Source organism: Hyperolius riggenbachi, chromosome 4, assembly GCF_040937935.1.
Source record: "Hyperolius riggenbachi isolate aHypRig1 chromosome 4, aHypRig1.pri, whole genome shotgun sequence".
NCBI lineage: Eukaryota > Metazoa > Chordata > Amphibia > Anura > Hyperoliidae > Hyperolius > Hyperolius riggenbachi.
The window spans coordinates 100927888-100947219 of NC_090649.1; the positions used below are offsets into that span (position 1 = coordinate 100927888).

General features: G+C 44.6%; 1 protein-coding gene across 3 annotated transcripts in view; it reads right to left on the reverse strand.

Annotated features, from left to right (window-relative positions):
* Nucleotides 1–19332, reverse strand: part of TRAPPC12 (trafficking protein particle complex subunit 12) — a 232474-nt gene that overhangs the window by 76820 nt on the left and 136322 nt on the right. For all 3 annotated transcript variants that reach the window (XM_068280348.1, XM_068280349.1, XM_068280347.1), the window contains exon 7: nt 9994–10066. In XM_068280348.1, coding sequence (XP_068136449.1) covers nt 9994–10066 — 73 coding nt within the window. The remainder of the gene's footprint in view (nt 1–9993; nt 10067–19332) is intronic.

Consider the following 19332-nt stretch of genomic DNA (forward strand, 5'->3'; position numbering starts at 1 on the left):
CCTATACAGCCCAGACTCTGTCGCTATCCCAAACCCCCCTAAGGTCCCCCTGCACTCTGCAATCCCTCATAAATCACAGCCTCGCTGTCGACACACAGCGTGTTGCAGCGGGCTGTGTTTTTCTGTATAGTATCAGTCTGCTGCTCTCCCCACCTCCTGCAGAACTCCGGTCCCCACCTGCGTCCCTTCCCTCTCCGCTTATTGGAGGGAAGGGATGGGGGCAGGGACCGGAGCTCTGCAGGAGGCGGGGAGCAGCCGAGACTGACACTACAGATGTAAACACAGCACACACAGCGTGGCTGTGATCTATGTCTGATTGCAGAGTGCAGGGGGACATTAGGGGGGTTTGGAATAGCAACAGAGGCTGGGCTGTATAGGTAGATCGAGCCTCCGTATGCAGATAACATTCTTCAAACACACCTCGGGTTCTCTTTAAAGGGAATCTGAAGTGAAAAAAACAAACAAACTTATAAATATAATGATTTGTATGTGTAGTACTGCTAAGAAATAAAACATTATTAGCACAGATATGAGTTTCAAATTGTTTCCAGTACAAGAAAAGTTAAGAAACGTCAGTTGTTATCTATGCAAAGGAGCTTCTGTGAGCTTTGCAACTTTATAAAGTCGTGGACAGCACTTTCTTTTGAAGCTCTTATCTCAACTGTCTCTCATGGTTTCTTCTTTGTTTATGGTTTTTCTGCAGAGGCTGCTCTGTGAAATCATTTAAAATGCTGAGTAGTGTGGAAACTGCAATTATTAGAGAATGATGCAATGTTATAAAAAAAAAAAAAAACTATATACCTGAAAATAAAAAAAATAGGACACTATTTTCTTTACTACTAATGTTCTATTAATGATCCGTATTACACAACCAATTCATTATATCATAAGTTTTTTTCACTTCAGTGTCACTTGAAGGTGGCCACTAATGGTCCAATTTCTAGCGAAAAATCATTTGAGATAATTCTGATCGGATTGGTTGTAAATAATTTCAGTTGACGGGCACAATTGATTACAGACAAATACAAAAACAGTTGTCCGATTGGGTTTTTGTCGTACCAAAATTTGGATTTTCTTATCGGTTGCGATAGATAGGAAGCAAAGATTGGTTCGTTGATGGCGTAGTGAACAACGTATTACACTATTTCACTTCTGATCAGAATTATCTGATCGCTCAAATGATTTTTCACTAGAAATTGGATCCATAATGGCCACCTTTAGGATTTGGGCACAGGATCCCTTTAAGAATGAACTGAATGGAATTTCTAAGTTTAGCGCAGCCATATGGTTTTCCGGCAGAAGACTCCCAGTCTGTGGATTTTTACCTGTCACCCAGAGTAGCTCTACAGAACGCTCAGAAATCAGATGACATGTCTTATTACTGACAGCTGCCACGGAAGAAGTTTCACTTTCGCGTTGTTGAGTCTTGTTCGGTATATTTTACGGCTTAATGAATGGTAAGCAAGCTGACGTTCCTGCAGTTGCCCTCGCCACTTCTCTCCACTGTCTCCTTCACGCTATTTTTATTCCCTTTCCATTTGTATTCAGATGGGGTTCTGGTGCTTCCGTATGATTTAAGCTGCAGCCCAGTTGCTAATGCTCGTGTTTCATTCCATAAATCACCTCGAAATTAAAATATCTTTTAGGCAGTATTCCAAGTGTCCAATATTCCCTAAAACCAGGCAGCCAATTTCCCCAATTAGATGGCGGAGATGTTTGGAGGCCGTCATCCCCCCCCCCCATATCCTGGCATTTAAAGTTTACTGTGTTCTTAAGGGAAGAGACGTGCAAAATGATTTAGGTGACGGCTGGCCAAACCGGACCTCGCTAGAAGGATGTTTCATAATTTATGACCAAGCATCGGAGATATATGCACCGCGGATTTCAATCCTGAAGCCGAGCTGAGTCTCTGTTTTACAAGGGGAATGCTTGCCTGGAGAATTTATTGACCTTCCTTACATGGCTGACCCAGAACTCATTTTCCGAATCCACAAGTCTTCCAAAATGACTTCCAATCTATTTTGTGACTCTCAGCGGGTGAGACTGTTATTGTAGCCGGTTTCTCCGATCTATCATCCCGCCTGCCCTTTCCAGTCCCAGCAGTCCGTCTGTATTAGGCAACCGGCGTGGGGGCACGCTGCCGTGTTATAAATGGTTAATTTTTACCATCTAGTAATCTGTGAAACTACCTAAAAGTAAATGCATTAACAGCTCAGACGGGATTTAGGGGCTTTTTTCGCAGAGACAGGAAGAAAAAAAAAGTTAATCAGGAACAAAAAAAAGGAACATTAAGGTCCTTGTGCTAAAATAACTTAAATGGTCTGAGCAGTTCACTAGAAAAATAAGTCTAAAGCAATCTATTCAGCGGGGGGACAGCTCCAGTGGATGAGGGAGAAAACTGGAAATAACAAAGTTTCGAACAAGGAAGGCAAACTTTCAAATATATAAGGCCCATACATCTTTGTTAAGCAGAAAATACAGTTTGAGGACCGATGTTTTACAGAGCTAAGTGCAAACTATTCAATCTTTTATATGAACCAACCTTGTATAGTTAGTGAAAGAGAAACCTAAAGTTACAGTAACACCATTATGGGACTAATGAAATCCTGAATGATAAAGTGGAACTCTAGGTAAAAATACATTTACGTTTGACACATGGAGCAAACTTAATCCTCTTGCCTTCGGTTCGCTGTGAGTTTGGAACTTGTCAACTGTTCTGCTCCCATTAGCAGAAGACTGCTCATTTGTACAGGGTTGTAAAGGACCTTAAATCCGACCCAAACTCTTGCACAGCACACAATGAAAAATCTTTATTCCACATATAATTGCTGAAGAAATCCACTGCTCTGTGCTCTGTATTTGTTTAGGCAGATCAACCTGTCGAATTACTGTAGCATTTAATAGCAACTGTGAATAGACTGCAGGAGAGCTCTGTCTAGGCAGCCATATGTTAAAGCGAACCGAGCATCATTTTTAACACCCAGGGCAGCTCTATAGCAAATTAAAAATGCATTCTAATAATGTGGTTTATTATTAAAAAAAAACTTTCAATTTACCTCATTTTTTTTACATCTAAGGGTTAAAATAGCCACTTTGTCCGTCCGTAAAGGACCTGTGGTCCCTGAGCAGGAGATTGTGGAACACAGATAAGTAATCACCTCATTAGACTTAACTGTCCACAAGTTTCACTTTAATTCTGGTCTAGGACATGATCAGAGGGGAACACCTAGTAAGTACCACGTATAGAAAACCAACGGCGGGCAACACCATCCTCCACGCCACCAGCCATCATCCTGACCACCTGGTGAGGAATATCCCTTATGGCCAGTTCCTCCGTTTAAAGAGGAACTGTACCAATGAGGAGGATTTCAATGCTGAATCCCGTGAGCTGTATGGGCGCCTTAGGGAGAGGGGATGTCCCCATAGAACCCTGAGGAGATGCCTACAGAGAGCTAGGGACAGAGATCGGGAATCCCTCCTTGCTCAGGGTGAGAGGGATGGATCGAATGCTGCACGGAAGGAGGGAATTGTGACACAATACGGTTCCTATTGGAACTCCTTGAGAGACTGCCTGACGAACCTTTGGCCAATCTTATTAGCATCACCAGAAATAGCTGAAATTGTGGGACCGTACTCCACGGTAACAGCTAAAAGAGCTCGAAACCTCAAGGACCATTTGGTCAGTTCAGAGTTCTACAGCAGAAAAGCTGAAGAGGAAAGGAAAAATTGGCTTTCCTCCATCTCTCCCCCAAAGAATATGTAACGCTGCGGAAAATGCAAGGTATGTCCCTTTGTGCATAAGACCAAGACATTCTGGGACACTAAACATGAAAAAGAATATAATATTGGTGCATTCATGAACTGTGGGACCACGGGGGTAGTGTACATGGTTATAAAATTCAAGAGGGCACTGTAGCAGACGCTGTGGCACACAGGGCTCCGGCTCTTCTTTTCCCCTTCTCCCTCGGGATCCACCCAATTTTCTTGCCGGGATGGATTCCTCTCCTCCTGGGGACACAGGCAGGCCAGGAGCCGGTCACCGGGGCGCCAGCGGTCACGAGAAGCCGCTCGTTTAAGATCAGGCCGCCACCCACGTGGTTGGCCGCGGACCTCCATGCACACCGCCTCCTTCTCCACTCTCCAGTAAATGACACCACGTGAGCCGCCGCTGCCAGCAACCCAAGACGCCCAGCTAACAGGACTGGGAGCAGCTTCACTTTTGCAGCCATGGAGGACCTGGCTGCTGCTGCCACGTGAGCCGCTGCTGCCTTTGCGACACAGGATACTGGACTGGGAGCCGCTCCACTATCGCAGCCATGGAGGACCAGGCTGACCCTGTTACCCTTGCCGGGTCACAACTGCTCAGGTCAGTAAGGCCGACACCCTGCCGCCATCGATGGCAGCACAACACACTGCTCCACCACCAGTGGAAGCAGGGTCCTGCCTGTAGCTCATCCTACAATGCAGCCAGGCTAGCAAAGTCCGGCCTGCGCCCACACACCACTGGACCACTGTGGCCACGGAAGCAGGGTTATGCCTGTATCACACAACTCCACCACCGCGGCCAGGGAAGCTAAGGTCTTGCCTGCATCACACCACCAAGTCATTCAACAGCAAACATCAACATCAGCCCCTTCAAATCTATGCCCCCTGCCAGACATCTGAACCATCTGCTTTGATGAGGCCCGTAAGCCAGGGGCTAAATTTGCAAGCAAGGCATTGGGAGTTTGTAGGGACAAGAACTGTCAAGGAGTTGAGGACTGTTTTTCACAACCATGGGGACGAGGGGACTCTGTGTCTATCTCTCATTATATGGGGGGGTCTGGAGTGCTGCAGAGTAGTGAGCGCCGCTCAGATAGTGGCAGGCAGCTCCGCTCGACATAGCTCTTGGTCAGACCCCTTTGGTCTTTCTGCTTCAATGTGTTCTATGTAATGTATGTTTTGCGTAATGCTTAATGTATGTTTACTGTAATTGCTTAACTTTGTGTAATGCTTAATGTATGTTTACTGTACCATCACCGACCCTGTATGTGCCAAAAATAATTCCGGGTACAATCCACCGTTGTACTTGACGAAATAAATGATTCTGATTCTGATACCTGCCCCTGTGGTCTACACTATATTGGCATGACAATGCAAGCTTTTAAAGCACGCATCTTGGAGCACATATCAAATGTGGGTAATGAGAATGAAAACTGTAAAGGCCCCCTGAGGGAACATGATCGGCAATATCATGGGGGTACCTTTAAAGGCAGCCTAGTAAAAGTTTTGGTTTCAATGAAAAAAAGGGGATAGAAAGACTGATATCGAAAGAGAACTGTGCCGTGTGGAGACAATGTGGATCTATAAACTGGGTACATTGTCTCCATCGGGTTTAAACTCTGAAATGGATTTCTCTGTGTTTTGCATTGACCCTATAATATGGGTGGGGCTTTCCTGTTAAAGTTGAGGGTATGAGGGGATGGATGTTGTGTTGGAGTGTGGTTTGTGAGGTGGGCTCATCTTTCCGCCAGCTAGTCGAGATGGGGTTGCTATGTGCACTGTTAGAGGCCCTTTTTATTTACTTTAATTAATTGATTAATATTGTCCTCATGTCCACCACATTGATGTATATGCCTCCTCTGCACCTCTATTTATCAGGGACAGCCAAAGACCTCTAAAATAAATGGAGTTATGCCAGAATTCCAGGGAGAAGAACATCCATTATTGGACTCTTTGTTGTACATATAGAGAAAGATCGGATGACCCTGTATGGGAAAAAGACGCTCCTTTCCAGAAAGTAAGATGGCGCTGGAGATGAGGTCACATGATCACTGTAAAGTATAAAAAGCCTATTGGACGCCTTACCACTCCCTCTGACGTCACTCTGATGAAGCCCATTGGGCGAAACATGTAAGTGGGAGGAGCCTCCGGAGGTCGACCTCACTCACCACCAAAAACACATGAGCGCTCGATCCCCGCTGTCACGCCAGAGTGGATTTGCGGTAGGCGGATAGATCGTGCTGAATGCCAGCCGAGAGAACGCTACTGGGTGAGCTATGTGCTGCAGCTGATGTAGGTAGCAGATTAAGTGTCTGTATAGATGGACTTGATCGGGGACCGCAGTGAGTCGGGGACCTGCGAGTCCAATGGATGTAAGCTGACCATTATACCGACCTATTTTGCTGGGCTAATACCCTCATTGAACTGTTGCCTACAAGATTGCCTGCACTAACAACGCTTATGCTACGCTGAGGCTTGCTGCTTCTAACTGCTTTGCTAAGCCATCTTGATGCTGCGAGGGAGTTATATGGAATCTGAGTGCACTCAGGCCTGGACATTTGCATTTGTACAGAGGCTATCCTCCTAAGTGGTAACCTGGATCTATCTGATGGTCCCAAAGGAACAGTCACATAGAGGGACAGCTACAGTATTTAACCAATATCTGCTAACGGCTGCAGCCTTTCCTAGCTAGAGCCCAAATGTGGTTGTTGTGAATGGCAGGATGTGTGTGTGAGGGGTAGATGGAGTATTTTTTGGAGGTTCCTTGAGTTTTTAACTGATTTTAACTATTAACTGACGGCTGTGTAATTGTCCACAATAACGTTTTTTGTATTTTTTGGAACATTGAGGCCCTTGTGAACCCTTATTGCTCTTTGTTGCTGTTCAGGACATGACCCATGCAAGCTTGTAGCGCAATGCACAATGTGATGATGACACCACCTCAACCTGCTGGACAGGAAATTTTGTGCAATTGTGTTGCATCAAAGCACCTCTACAGGTGAGAATGTCTCATTATTATTATTATTATTATTATTGATTTATACAGTGCCAGCATCTTCCGTGGTGCTGTACAATATTATACAGGGTATAGCAATACACAATAAACAATACAAGAGTGGATAACAGCTGATGCAGTAAACAAACTGCACATTTTTACACAGGGGTGGGAGGCATGTACACCCATTACACAGCATTGTGAGACAAAAGGGGAAGAGAGCCCTGGACGAAAGGCCTTACAGTCTAAAGGTTTAAGGTATAGGACAGTAGGAGAAGGGAAGCTGTGTATGGAGTGGTAGAAATAGTGGTTAGTGGGCGGTGTCCTAGGTAGGAAAGTATGCTTGCCTGAAGAGGTGCAGATTGTGCCTAAAAATAGTAAGTGGATATGTTGAGGGAGAGTGTTCCAGAGGAGGGGAGAGGATCGAGAGAAGTCTTGTAAGTGGGAGTGAGAAGAGGTGACCAGGGAAGAAGACAGAAGGATAGTGTTAATAGCAAGGAGACTGCATGTAGGATGGTATCTGGAAATAAGCTGATTAAGATAAGAAGGAGCTAGGCTGTGAAGAGCTTTGTAGGTGAGAGTAATTAGGAATTTAAATGTAATCCTTTGTGTAACTGGCAGCCAGTGAAGGGACTGACAGAGGGGGATTGGGCTGGAGAAGCAGGAGAGGTGGATGAGGTGTGACTGGCAGCCAGTGAAGGGACTGACAGAGGGGGGTTAGGGCTGGAGAAGCAGAAGGAGAGGTGGATGAGGTGTAACTGGCAGCCAGTGAAGGGACTGACAGAGGGGGATAGGGCTGGAGAAGCAGGAGGAGAGGTGGATGAGCTGTGACTGGCAGCCAGTGAAGGGACTGAGAGAGGAGGATAGGGCTGGAGAAGCAGGAGGAGAGGTGGATGAGCTGTGACTGGCAGCCAGTAAAGGGACTGATAGAGGGGGATAGGGCTGGAGAAGCAGGAGGAGAGGTGCATGAGATGTAACTGGCAGCCAGTGAAGGGACTGACAGAGGGGGGTTAGGGCTGGAGAAGCAGAAGGAGAGGTGGATGAGGTGTGACTGGCAGCCAGTGAAGGGAGTGACAGAGGGGGACAGGGCTGGAGAAGCGGCAGGAGAAGTGGATGAGGTGTAACTGGCAGCCAGTGAAGGGACTGACAGAGGGGGATTGGGCTGGAGAAGCGGGAGGAGAGGTGAATGAGGTGTAACTGGCAGCCAGTGAAGGGACTGACAGAGGGGGATAGGGCTGGAGAAGCAGGAGGAGAGGTGCATGAGATGTAACTGGCAGCCAGTGAAGGGACTGACAGAGGCTGGAGAAGTGGCAGGAGAGGTGGATGAGGTGTAACTGGCAGCCAGTGAAGGGACTGACAGAGGGGGATTGGGCTGGAGAAGCGGGAGGAGAGGTGGATGAGGTGTAACTGGCAGCCAGTGAAGGGACTGACAGAGGGGGATAGGGCTGGAGAAGCAGGAGGAGAGGTGCATGAGATGTAACTGGCAGCCAGTGAAGGGACTGACAGAGGGGGATAGGGCTGGAGAAGCGGCAGGAGAGGTGGATGAGGTGTAACTGGCAGCCAGTGAAGGGACTGACAGAGGGGGACAGGGCTGGAGAAGCAGGAGAGGTGGATGAGCTGTGACTGGCAGCCAGTGACAGAGGGGGATTGGGCTGGAGAAGCGGGAGGAGAGATGCATGAGTCGTGCAGCAGAGTTCATGATGGACTGTAACTGGGCAAAACGGTTGGTAGGGAGGCTGCAGAGCAGAGAGTTGCAATAGTCTGGTCGTGAAATCATCCGGGCATGCACCAGAAGTTTAGTAGTGTTCTGTGTGAGAAAAGGGCGGATGCGGGAGATGTTTTTTTTTAGGTGGAGGCAACAAGAGGAGGATAGTTTGTCAATGTGTGGTTTGAATGAGAGACTTGAGTCCAATATTACACCTAGACAGCGAGCCTGGGGGACAGGCGTTATGGAAGTGCCATTAGTAGAAGAGCTCATCTTTGTGAATTTCCTGACTGAGGCTCTGTTTACATCTAAAATCGAAATTGCAAGCGCTTTGCGATTTTGTGCACAATTTTTTATCACCTCCTGTCGCTTGCCTGCGCGCTGCATTTTTTTCCTAAAGCTCTTTTACAGAGTGATTTTTTAATTCACTCCCTGAAGTCAGGAAGCGAACTCTTTGACCCAGAAAATAATTACAATGTATTTATTCCTAAAAAGGCAAACACAATCGCTGCACAAAGCGATGTTGTGAGCGTTTTGCATTTTTTCTATCGCTTCCATTGAGGCAAAATCGCCTCAAAAATGGTACAGGCACCGCTTTGCTGGGCGGATCGTAAACGAACCGCTCAGATGTGAACTCTCTCATAGGGAATCATTGCACAAGAGCTTTTAGTGTTCCCAATTCAGCAGACACACAGTTAAAAGTTCTGGGTGCTTGGTGAAGTGACTTATGGCAAAGTCACATTAATCACAGCAATCAACTCAAGTCACCAGCACACCAGTATTTTTCATCAAATGCTTCGTAAGTTTAATGTGCAATCATTTCCACACTGTGTGGGAATGATTGCACAATAAAAGTGGGAAGCATTTGATGAAAAATACTGGTGTGCTGGTGACTTGTGTTAATTGACAAGCAGTTTTAGGGCGATTTTGAAAGTCGCCTGCGCTTGAAAAAATGCAGAAAACGCCCTAGATGTGAACGAGCCCTTACTGAGGACTAAGTTGAGAACTTCTGCTCTATACCAGTGGTTCAGGATGATAAAGTTGACTAATAAAAACTGAGGCTTGGAAATACCTCCTGTTTTCCTTCTGTTGCCCTGCTGCACTTCTCTGGAACAGGAAGAATGATAATAAAGTAAAGATCTGCCATAATCTTCAATGCAATGGTCCAATAAAAGGAGATTTACACTTATTTGTTGCTAAATATTGTCTCTAAGATCAGTCCAATAGAAGACTACTGACTTTAATTTGTTTTTGTTTTTTTATGTAAATTGATTGTAATCAGCATAGCATGCTTGTATACTGTACACATAAAAATCCAAACCAAAACAGATACTTTTAGGCTGCTAGGAATTTCACCATAACTGTGAGCTACTTGGGGAATCTTAGATCAGAATTCATACAGCATAAAAAGTCAATTTAGTCATTGTACCTAGGTGTCTTTGCAACCCTTGTTGCTTACACCTAGGTCACATGATGTACAAGGATACAACCACTAAAAACAAACACGTGGTGACAGGTGAATCCTACTTACCCTGCCGATTAGCATTCGTCATGGTGATCATGCTTCCATCTTCTGCAAACCCCTTCTCCAAATTGTCCAATATCTGCCATAATTGGAAGACTAATTTACTATTTAAGAACAGCGGGTATCACAATGAACAAAGAAACAAAAATAAAATGGAAATCAGAAGGTAGCTGAAGTACATAGTGAAGATGATTGAATACACCAAGGACAACAAATTGGAATTCTTCAGCTTACTGAATTACTGTGAACAAATTAGGAACCACAATCGCTCAGCTGACCATTAACTCCCCATGAATGAGATTTGGTGGGTAAGAGGGTGTAGCAGCCAGTGAGTGTGGTGCTCTGGCCACTAACCAAACATGGTGCCTCTTGTAATGCACCTGTGATTCAATGGACAGAGTAACTGCCATTCACTAAGTGCTTTTGAAAAAAAACAACAAAAAAACAGAATCCCCAATGAGGAGATGGGCTAGTTAAAAACCTGTTGGTTCTGTTAGATTTATACTCCCTACTGTAGGGGAGTAATTCATGGTTTATTTTACTGTGTAAGAAACTCATTTCTTATTTGTATATGTTTATATGTAGTTTAAGTCAGTGCTGGGCCGAAATTACGCATCAGTGTAATTACGCATCGTAATTCCCTACAAATGCACCGTAAGCGTTACGTGTAAGGTTACGGTATTACACGTAATTAATTACGCGTAGACCGTAGGTTACGTTATTACGCGTAACAAATTACGCGTAAGACAGTAAACTCCTATTGAAATTATACAGTCTGCCGTAATCGCGTAATATTACGCTCCCGTATAATATAAAAAAGCCGCCGACTTTAAGGGTTAATAGCAAAGCCCCCTTAAGTGTTAAGAGCCTCAAATTTGGAGAATATATTAAGGAGATCAGAAGGAATAAGAGGAAAATTTTTTTTTCAAAAAGACCTTATAGTTTTTGAGAAAATCGATGTTAAAGTTTCAAAGGAAAAATATATACATTTAAAAACCCGCCGACTTTAACGGTTAATAGCAAAGCCTGCTTAAAATTTAGGAACACCAAATTCCCAGGGTATATTAACCTCCTGAGCGGTATGGACGAGCTCAGCTCGTCCATCACCGCCGTAGGCTGCCGCTCAGGCCCTGCTGGGCCGATTTTCTTCAAATAAAGTGCAGCACACGCAGCCGGCACTTTGCCAGCCGCGTGTGCTGCCTGATCGCCGCCGCTCTGCGGCGATTCGCCGAGAGCAGCGGCGAAAGAGGGCCCCCCTAGCCGCCTGAGCCCTGCGCAGCCGGAACAAAAAGTTCCGGCCAGCGCTAAGGGCTGGATCGGAGGCGGCTGACGTCAGGACGTCGGCTGACGTCCATGACGTCACTCCGCTCGTCGCTATGGCGACGATCTAAGCAAAACAAGGAAGGCCGCTCATTGCGGCCTTCCTTGTTTATTCTGGGCGCCGGAGGCGATCGGAAGAACGCCTCCGGAGCGCCCTCTAGTGGGCTTTCATGCAGCCAACTTTCAGTTGGCTGCATGAAATAGTTTTTTTTTAATTAAAAAAAAAACCCTCCCGCAGCCTCCCTGGCGATCTCAATAGAACGCCGGGGAGGTTAAGGGGATCAGTGGGAATAAGAGGAAATTTTTTTTTTCAAAAAGACCTTATAGTTTTTGAGAAAAAAAAATCGATTTTTAAGTTTCAAGGGCAAAAATGTCTTTTAAATGCGGAAAATGTCAGTTTTTTTGCACAGGTAACAATAGTGTATTATTTTCATAGATTCCCCCAAGTGGGAAGAGTTTTACTTACTTCCTTCTGAGTGTGGGAAATATATAAAAAAAACGACGTGGGGTCCCCCCTCCCAGACCTCTTTAACTCCTTGTCCCCCATGCAGGCTGGGATAGCCAGAATGCGGAGCACCGGCCGCGTGGGGCTCCGCACCCTGACTATACCAGCCCGCATGGTCCATGGATTGGGGGGTCTCGGAAGGGGAGGGGCAGCCAAGCTTTCCCCTCCCCCTCCGAGCCCTTGTCCAATCCAAGGACAAGGGGCTCTTCCCCACCTCCGATGGGCGGTGGAGGTGGAGGCCGCGATTTCCTGGGGGGCGGGGTGGACAGCGGGAGCCGGCGGGGACTTAGCGTCCTGTAAGGACGCGTAAGTGTATGCGGCGGCTGAGCGGCGAGTGACGTCGGGTGCGGTGTAGTTACATTGTAAAAACTTTGTTACATTGTAACTGATAGAACATTTCCGAGGCTATTGCGAGGGATCATTTATTTAAAGGGACAGGTAAGTATTAATGGTTAATTAAGAATATTAAAGGACTTTTTTCGTGGCTATGTTTTTTGTTCAATTAAAATACTTTTTCTAAGTGTTTGTGTGTTTATTTACTTTTAACTCTTAAAGGAAATGGGTAAGAGGTACAAGTACCCCTATACTCATTTCTCCTGGGAGGGGGGGTGGGCATCTGGGGGACCCCTTTTTAAAGGGGACTCCCAGATGCCACCATGAACCCCCCCAGGAAATCGCGGCCTCCACCGCCCATCGGAGGTGGAGAAGAGCCCCTTGTCCTTGGATTGGACAAGGGCTCGGAGGGGGAGGGAAAGTTTGGCTGCCCCTCCCCTTCTGAGACCCCCCAATCCATGGACCATGCGGGCTGGTATAGTCAGGGTGCGGAGCCCCACGCGGCCGGTGCTCCGCATTCTGGCTATTCCAGCCTGCATGGGGGACAAGGAGTTAAAGAGGTCTGGGAGGGGGGACCCCACGTCGTTTTTTTTTTTATATTTCCCACACTCAGAAGGAAGTAAGTAAAACTCTTCCCACTTGGGGGAATCTATGAAAATAATACACTATTGTTACCTGTGCAAAAAAACCTGTCATTTTCCGCATTTAAAAGACATTTTTGCCCTTGAAACTTAAAAATCGATTTTCTCAAAAACTATAAGGTCTTTCTGAAAAATTTTTTTCCTCTTATTCCCACTGATCCCCTTAATATACCCTGGGAATTTGGTGTTCCTAAATTTTAAGCAGGCTTTGCTATTAACCGTTAAAATCGGCGGGTTTTTAAATGTATATATTTTTCCTTTGAAACTTTAACATCGATTTTCTCAAAAACTATAAGGTCTTTTTGAATTTTTTTTCCCTTTTATTCCTTCTGCTCTCCTTAATATATTCTCCAAATTTGAGGCTCTCAGCAATTAAGGGGGCTTTGCTATTAACCCTTAAAGTCGGTGGCTACCTAACATTGATCCATGCGTCAACTTTTCCGCTTGGGAGCATTGCCTTACGCATTAATTGCTAGTAGGAAATTATGCGTAAGGCAATAACGTAACAACCTGCATTACGGTATTCTTACGCGTAATTGCGTAAGGGCCATGCGTAATTACAGACATAAACCGTAGATAAATGTCTACGCCGTAAGCGTAATTCCGTAATGCGTAATAGCGTAAAATTACGCGTAATGATCTGTAAGCGTAGTTTTTTCCATTACGCCCAGCACTAGTTTAAGTGTAAGATTTTTGCGATAGTGGACCCTTTGGCTGGCTGCACACATGGCTGTACGTGAAAGGTCGAGTTTTCTGTCATGTGTGGTTTTTGTGTGTGTTTGCGCTTTTTTCTGCATATGCGGTTTTCTAGCGTTTTGCAGGCGTTTTTGGTTCGCATATACACATTTTGTATTTGTTTTCCGTGCATTTTTCAATTGCGTTTTATGGAAATCTTTAGGAAGAAAACAGGAAGCAGAAATACATCAGAAAACAATTTGTTTAAAAAAAAAATGCAGATAAAAATGCATGAAAAACGCATACCACTGTGTTACCACTTACTTTCATAAGTGCGTTTTTGAAAACTATGCAACAAAACCAGCGTTTTAAAAACATTTATGTTTTAAAAAGCATAAAAAACGCATAGGCTTTTTTTTATGCGGCCCATTGACTACCATTAGCGGCAAAAAGGCTGCGTTTTCCACAACACTAGCGTTTCTGCTAAGTATGTTCCTAGCCTTAAGGATAGGATAACCAATTTATTATCACTGCTAGTGGAGGTAGAATTAAATAACAAGAGGGAGACTGTTACCTGGCAACCCTCTTAATATAAGGATGACCAAATAGCCATACCTACCTAAGTAAAATGGGTCATTTATGACCCCTTACCCATTTAGAACAAGGGCAACATTAAATAAGGCCTAGGCTCTGTGCCTGGTTAGAGCTCCCTCAGACCCCACTTAAAAGAAAAGAGGAAATGTATGCACAGCTTTTGTCTTTTTCTATGTCTTGACCCAAACATTAAAGCAACCTGCCTTCTATTGTGTGGAATCCCCCTATTCTGCCAAAACAGCTCTGACCCCTTGGGGCCTGGTACCCAGAAGTCCTGTGAAGGCACTCTGTAGTATCTGAAACTAAGATGTTGGCAAAAGATCATTTAAAACCTTCAAGTTGTTATGTTGGGACATTATGGGCTGGACTTTTCAGCACATCCCAAAGATGCTCGGTTGGATTAAGAACTGGACAATTATTAGACCAAGAAAACAGGATTCATCAGATCAGGCCACAGTCTTCCATTGTTCCATGGCAGAGTTAAGTTTCTCAAATGCAGATTGTAGGTGCGTTTGACAGTTGACAAGGGTCAGCATAGCATTGTGATGGGGGCCTGGGGCTTTGCTCTAACATATGCTGCAATGCACTGCATGTTCCAACAACATTTTCTCATGACCAAAGTTTTTTTATTTCTAGTAATTTGGGCTGCAGCAACTCTTTTCTGTGCTTGTAAACCAGGTAGACCAGCCTTCACTCCCAATGAACCTCAATGACCTTCCTCGGACTAATTTTGACTAGTACTAACCACTGGAACAACTTCATAGGTGCTGTTTTTTGAAGGTACTTTGGTCAAGATGTCTAGTCATCATAATCAGGCCCTTGTTAGAAGTCCCCCAGATTCTTAGGGTTGCCCACTTTTCTTGCCCTCAATGCATTACCTTCAAAATCTGGCTGTTCACTCACTGTCTAAGATATTCCATCCTAGAAATATGCCACTGAGACGAGAATCAGGCCCTTATTCAATTTGCTTTTTTTCTCCTATGTGATATTTTTCACACTTTATCAATGAAATGCCATTTAAACCAACAGTAAGCAATAAATATACTCAAAATCATTTTAGCAGTACTTACTCTCCTACATTTTGGGTATTTTTTCAATTAATGTATTTAATTTTAAGTTGCCAGGGATATAGTTAGCTTTGTCTAATAAGTTAAGAAGTTTATTTTAAAGATAACATGAGGTGAAAACAAATTGTTAAGATAAAAATTGCATCTATCCTCCTACTCCTAAAAAGAACTAAGATAACCTGCAGTTTTGTTTAAAAACTTAAAAAGTACATTTAATGTTTTATGGTCTCTGCTCACTGACAGTCTTTCAAGTGTCCTAGAGCTAAAATATATCAGCTATTGACATTTTTGTTATCCTTTCCCTGCACTCATAAGTTGTTTTCTTCCAGTCAGGAGTTTTATGGCTATAATTACTTATCAGTGAGGGTTACAGTATAATGCAACAGGGTTCCAACTTTAGAGAAACTGTCACTTGTATACGTGAAGGTTTATCTCTTTCAGACAAAAAAACAAAAAAGGAACACAGCCTGGTTAAATTGTATGCTTGGCATTGAACATGCACATGTCTATCTCATCATGTCACATATGGCATTGGCTGGATAGTGTACTGGATAAAGGGGAACTTCAGCCTAAACAAACATACTGTCACCAAGTTACATTAGTTATGTTAATTAGAATAGATGGGTAATATAATCTCTTACCCACCCTGTTTTAAAAGAACAGGCAAATGTTTGTGATTCATAGGGGCAGCCATCTTTTTTGGTTGAAAGGAGGTGACAAGGAGCAGGAGACACAGTTCCAACTGTCCTGTGACCTGATAACCCCTCCCAGCTGCACACCCTAGGCTTCAAATGTCAAATTCAAAATGTAAAAAAAATAAAATTGCACCAAAACAGCAGAAAGAGAACAACAACATCAGAAATCCCATCATGCTTTGCACAGCATCAGGGGAAAAAAGCCTGGGCAGTTTTCTTCTGTGCAGCTAAAAATGAGGCTTGTATAAGAGAAACAAAGTTCTGATGATGTGAAACTGTTAACCTCCCTGGCGGTAAGCCCGAACTGAGTTCGGGCTATGCCGCCGGGAGGCACCGCTCAGGCCCCGCTGGGCCGATTTGCATAATTTTTTTTTTGTTACACGCAGCTAGCACTTTGCTAGCTGCGTGTAACCTCCGATCACCGCCGCTACCCGCCGATCCGCCGCTATACGCGTCGCCGCAGCCGCCCCCCCCCCAGACCCCGTGCGCTGCCTGGCCAATCAGTGCCAGGCAGCGCCGTGGGGTGGATCGGATTCCCTTTTGACGTCACGACGTCGATGACGTCGGTGACGTCATCCCGCCCCGTCGCCATGGCGACGGGGGAAGCCCTCCAAGAGATCCCGTTCTTTGAACGGGATCTCTTGATCTCTGATCGCCGAAGGCGATCGGAGGGGCTGGGGGGATGCCGCTCGGCAGCGGCTATCATGTAGCGAGACATTGTCTCGCTACATGAAAAAGAATTTTTTTTTTAAAAAAAAAACGTATTTGCTGCCCCCTGGCGGATTTTAATAAACCGCCAGGGAGGTTAAAGAAACACCAAGCCTTTTCAGTGCTGCTGAGTCGATTTTTAGTCCGGAGGTTCACTTTAAGGGCTGTGTCTCTGACACCGGAGACCTGGGTTCCAATCTCGGCATGTTCAGAAAACAAGAACCTATTCAGTGAGGAGTCCTTGGACAAGACTCCCTAACACTGCTACCGCCTATAGAGCGCGCTCTAGTGGCTTCAGCTCTGGGGCTTTGAATTCGCCAGGAGAAAAGCACAATATAAATGTTCTGTGTCTTATCTTCTGAGTGTCATGTAACCTCAGGTACACTTTAAGCCTCCTTAGCTTAAAACTGCCAGCAACTTGAATAATAAGTCACAAAACAAAAGTCCGTAAATGGACAATATTTTTTCTTTCATTGTAGACATGGGAACTTTCACATGCCTTTATGTGAAGGTTAATAATAGCCGTGTTACATTTAGAGGCACCGTTCTCTTAGCAAGTTGCCAGTCTGGTGTGAAGACACAGGAGCTGCTACTCCCCTCCATTTTATGAATCTCTCCTGCATACTGTCACAGCCAGCGAGGTACAATACAGCTCTCCCCCACCGTGTGTCACTGCCTCACGGAGCCTCATAAAGAGATGCTTATGTGAGAAGCACGTACATATTCATTACTGACTATTTTTACACACTGTCCTCAAGATTCAGCTACTGACAAACAATTAGGCGAAGGACAGATCCGTCTCTTCATGTGTGTCATTCTCGCGACAACATGCTGAGGGAGAGGAGCAGAATCTGGGGTAAGTGGCAGTGCTGTCAGTAGCAGCCAGTCAGATACCGTCTTCCATATTCTGACTTGTGCATTCACACCACCGCACATGTCATCACATACGTGAATTAAAGCTGAGCTAAACCCAGAAAGAAACAAAGCGTACTGTACTCTAATAGCAATCAGGTTGTTATATGAATATAAACTGTGTATAAAAGCTAAGTGGTAGATTGCAATACTTCTTTTACAAGCCAAAGGATTTGACAAACTCTAAATCAGGTCACCACTTCGCTCTAGTGTGGTTTGCCTTCTTAAAAGGTATTTGCGATAATTCAGATTTAATTGTGTAATTGTGGTTACCCACAATGCACCGCTGCTGAATATGCAAATTATCTCTTTATGTCCCTGAAGCTAGGCTTACATCCAAAACCGCTAGTGTATTGCAAGCCTATCGCTTTAAATGTTACAGAGCCACATCAACCCAACATGCAGACAGCCTGTTTCGGACAGTTGGTCCTCCTTAGTGCATGGCAGGGTTTGCTATGGCTCTATGGGATAGGGCTTGGACCCTCCAGTAGCAGCAAGTGGGCAGGACAATCAGGTGTGACAATGTGACACTCAAAATAGGAAGAATGATGCATTCAAGACTACAACTTTTAGCTTCCTTGCATTACATTAAATATAGTGCCCTCTTCATGAAGTGCAAAACTAGTGTGAAAAGACAGCCTATTCCACACCATACTATAAATTAACCTTTGGGAGTGTCTAAGCGTCCCTTTGTCAAGGCTTATGCATCAATACCCGGAATGTGACTAGCTCAGTAGAAAACTCAACCTGACAAAAGAGACTTTGCATGTCTTTCCAATGTTGAAGTAGAGGGGGTTTAGATCATGGACCTGGATAGTGCACAATTCAATATTCAAAGAAAGTTCCATACAAAAAGTGCTCTGGTTCACCCAAATAAGTAACATGAAAGCACTCTGCAATAAAAAACGTTAAAGGAAATGTAAAATTATTTTTTTCCTCCAGTTTAACTTACCTAGGGCTTCTTCTAGTTTCTGAAGTCATTTTGGTTCTGCACTGCGATTGAGTGGCAGTGCATGTGGTCAGCAACTGGCTTAGACAGCTTTTGGAGGGGTACAACGACTGAAGGGAGCAGTGCGGATTGACGGCGAGGGACCAGGAGGACTCCAGGGGGCTAGAAGAAGCCCTATGCAAGTTAACTATTTCAGACCAAAGCTTCTAGTCAATTTAAGGACCAGAGGCCTTTTTTTCATTTCTTGATCACCGTGATTGGCACACAGTGATCAGGAGCCAATGAAAATGGTGCCTGTTCAATGCACAAAGCTCAATGGGGAGGTGCTATTGTGCCTGAGCTAAAAAAACAACAACACCCTGGCGGTAAAAAACAACGACCCACCATAATTCCCTGTATGTCTACACATGCTTTATAGTAAATACAGTCCTGACATCCAGTGCAGGTGATGCCTACTAGAGAATCTCTTTTTTTTTTTTTTTGAACAACCGTGTCAAAAAAACTCCTTGACACCACAACAACAGTAACCATGAATGTGGCTTACTTGTATCCATAATCAGGCCCAAAAAACCATAATAATATTGCAACAAAAGCAAAATACAGTATATTATACCCGGAGGACTGAATGGGTCCTGGTCCGACTGCATCTCCCCTTAGGAACTCCGGTAACTCCCAATCTGCACATTTGTTAAACATCAGTCATCAAACTTAAGCTTGTAGTCTGAAATCCAGCAAGACCATTTCATACCTTTCTAAATTTCTTGGGGCATTTCTGTTTAAGGTAGACACACTTCAGGATCACCAATTGTTTGAGGACATAAGAAATCCAATCTCTTTTTAGGGGACAGGGGTTGATTCCATTTAAAGTGTTACTGTTGGGCATAAAATCAATGCTTTATTTTAATCTGGTCAACAAGTACTGTAATAAGGATACTAACCAGGCAAT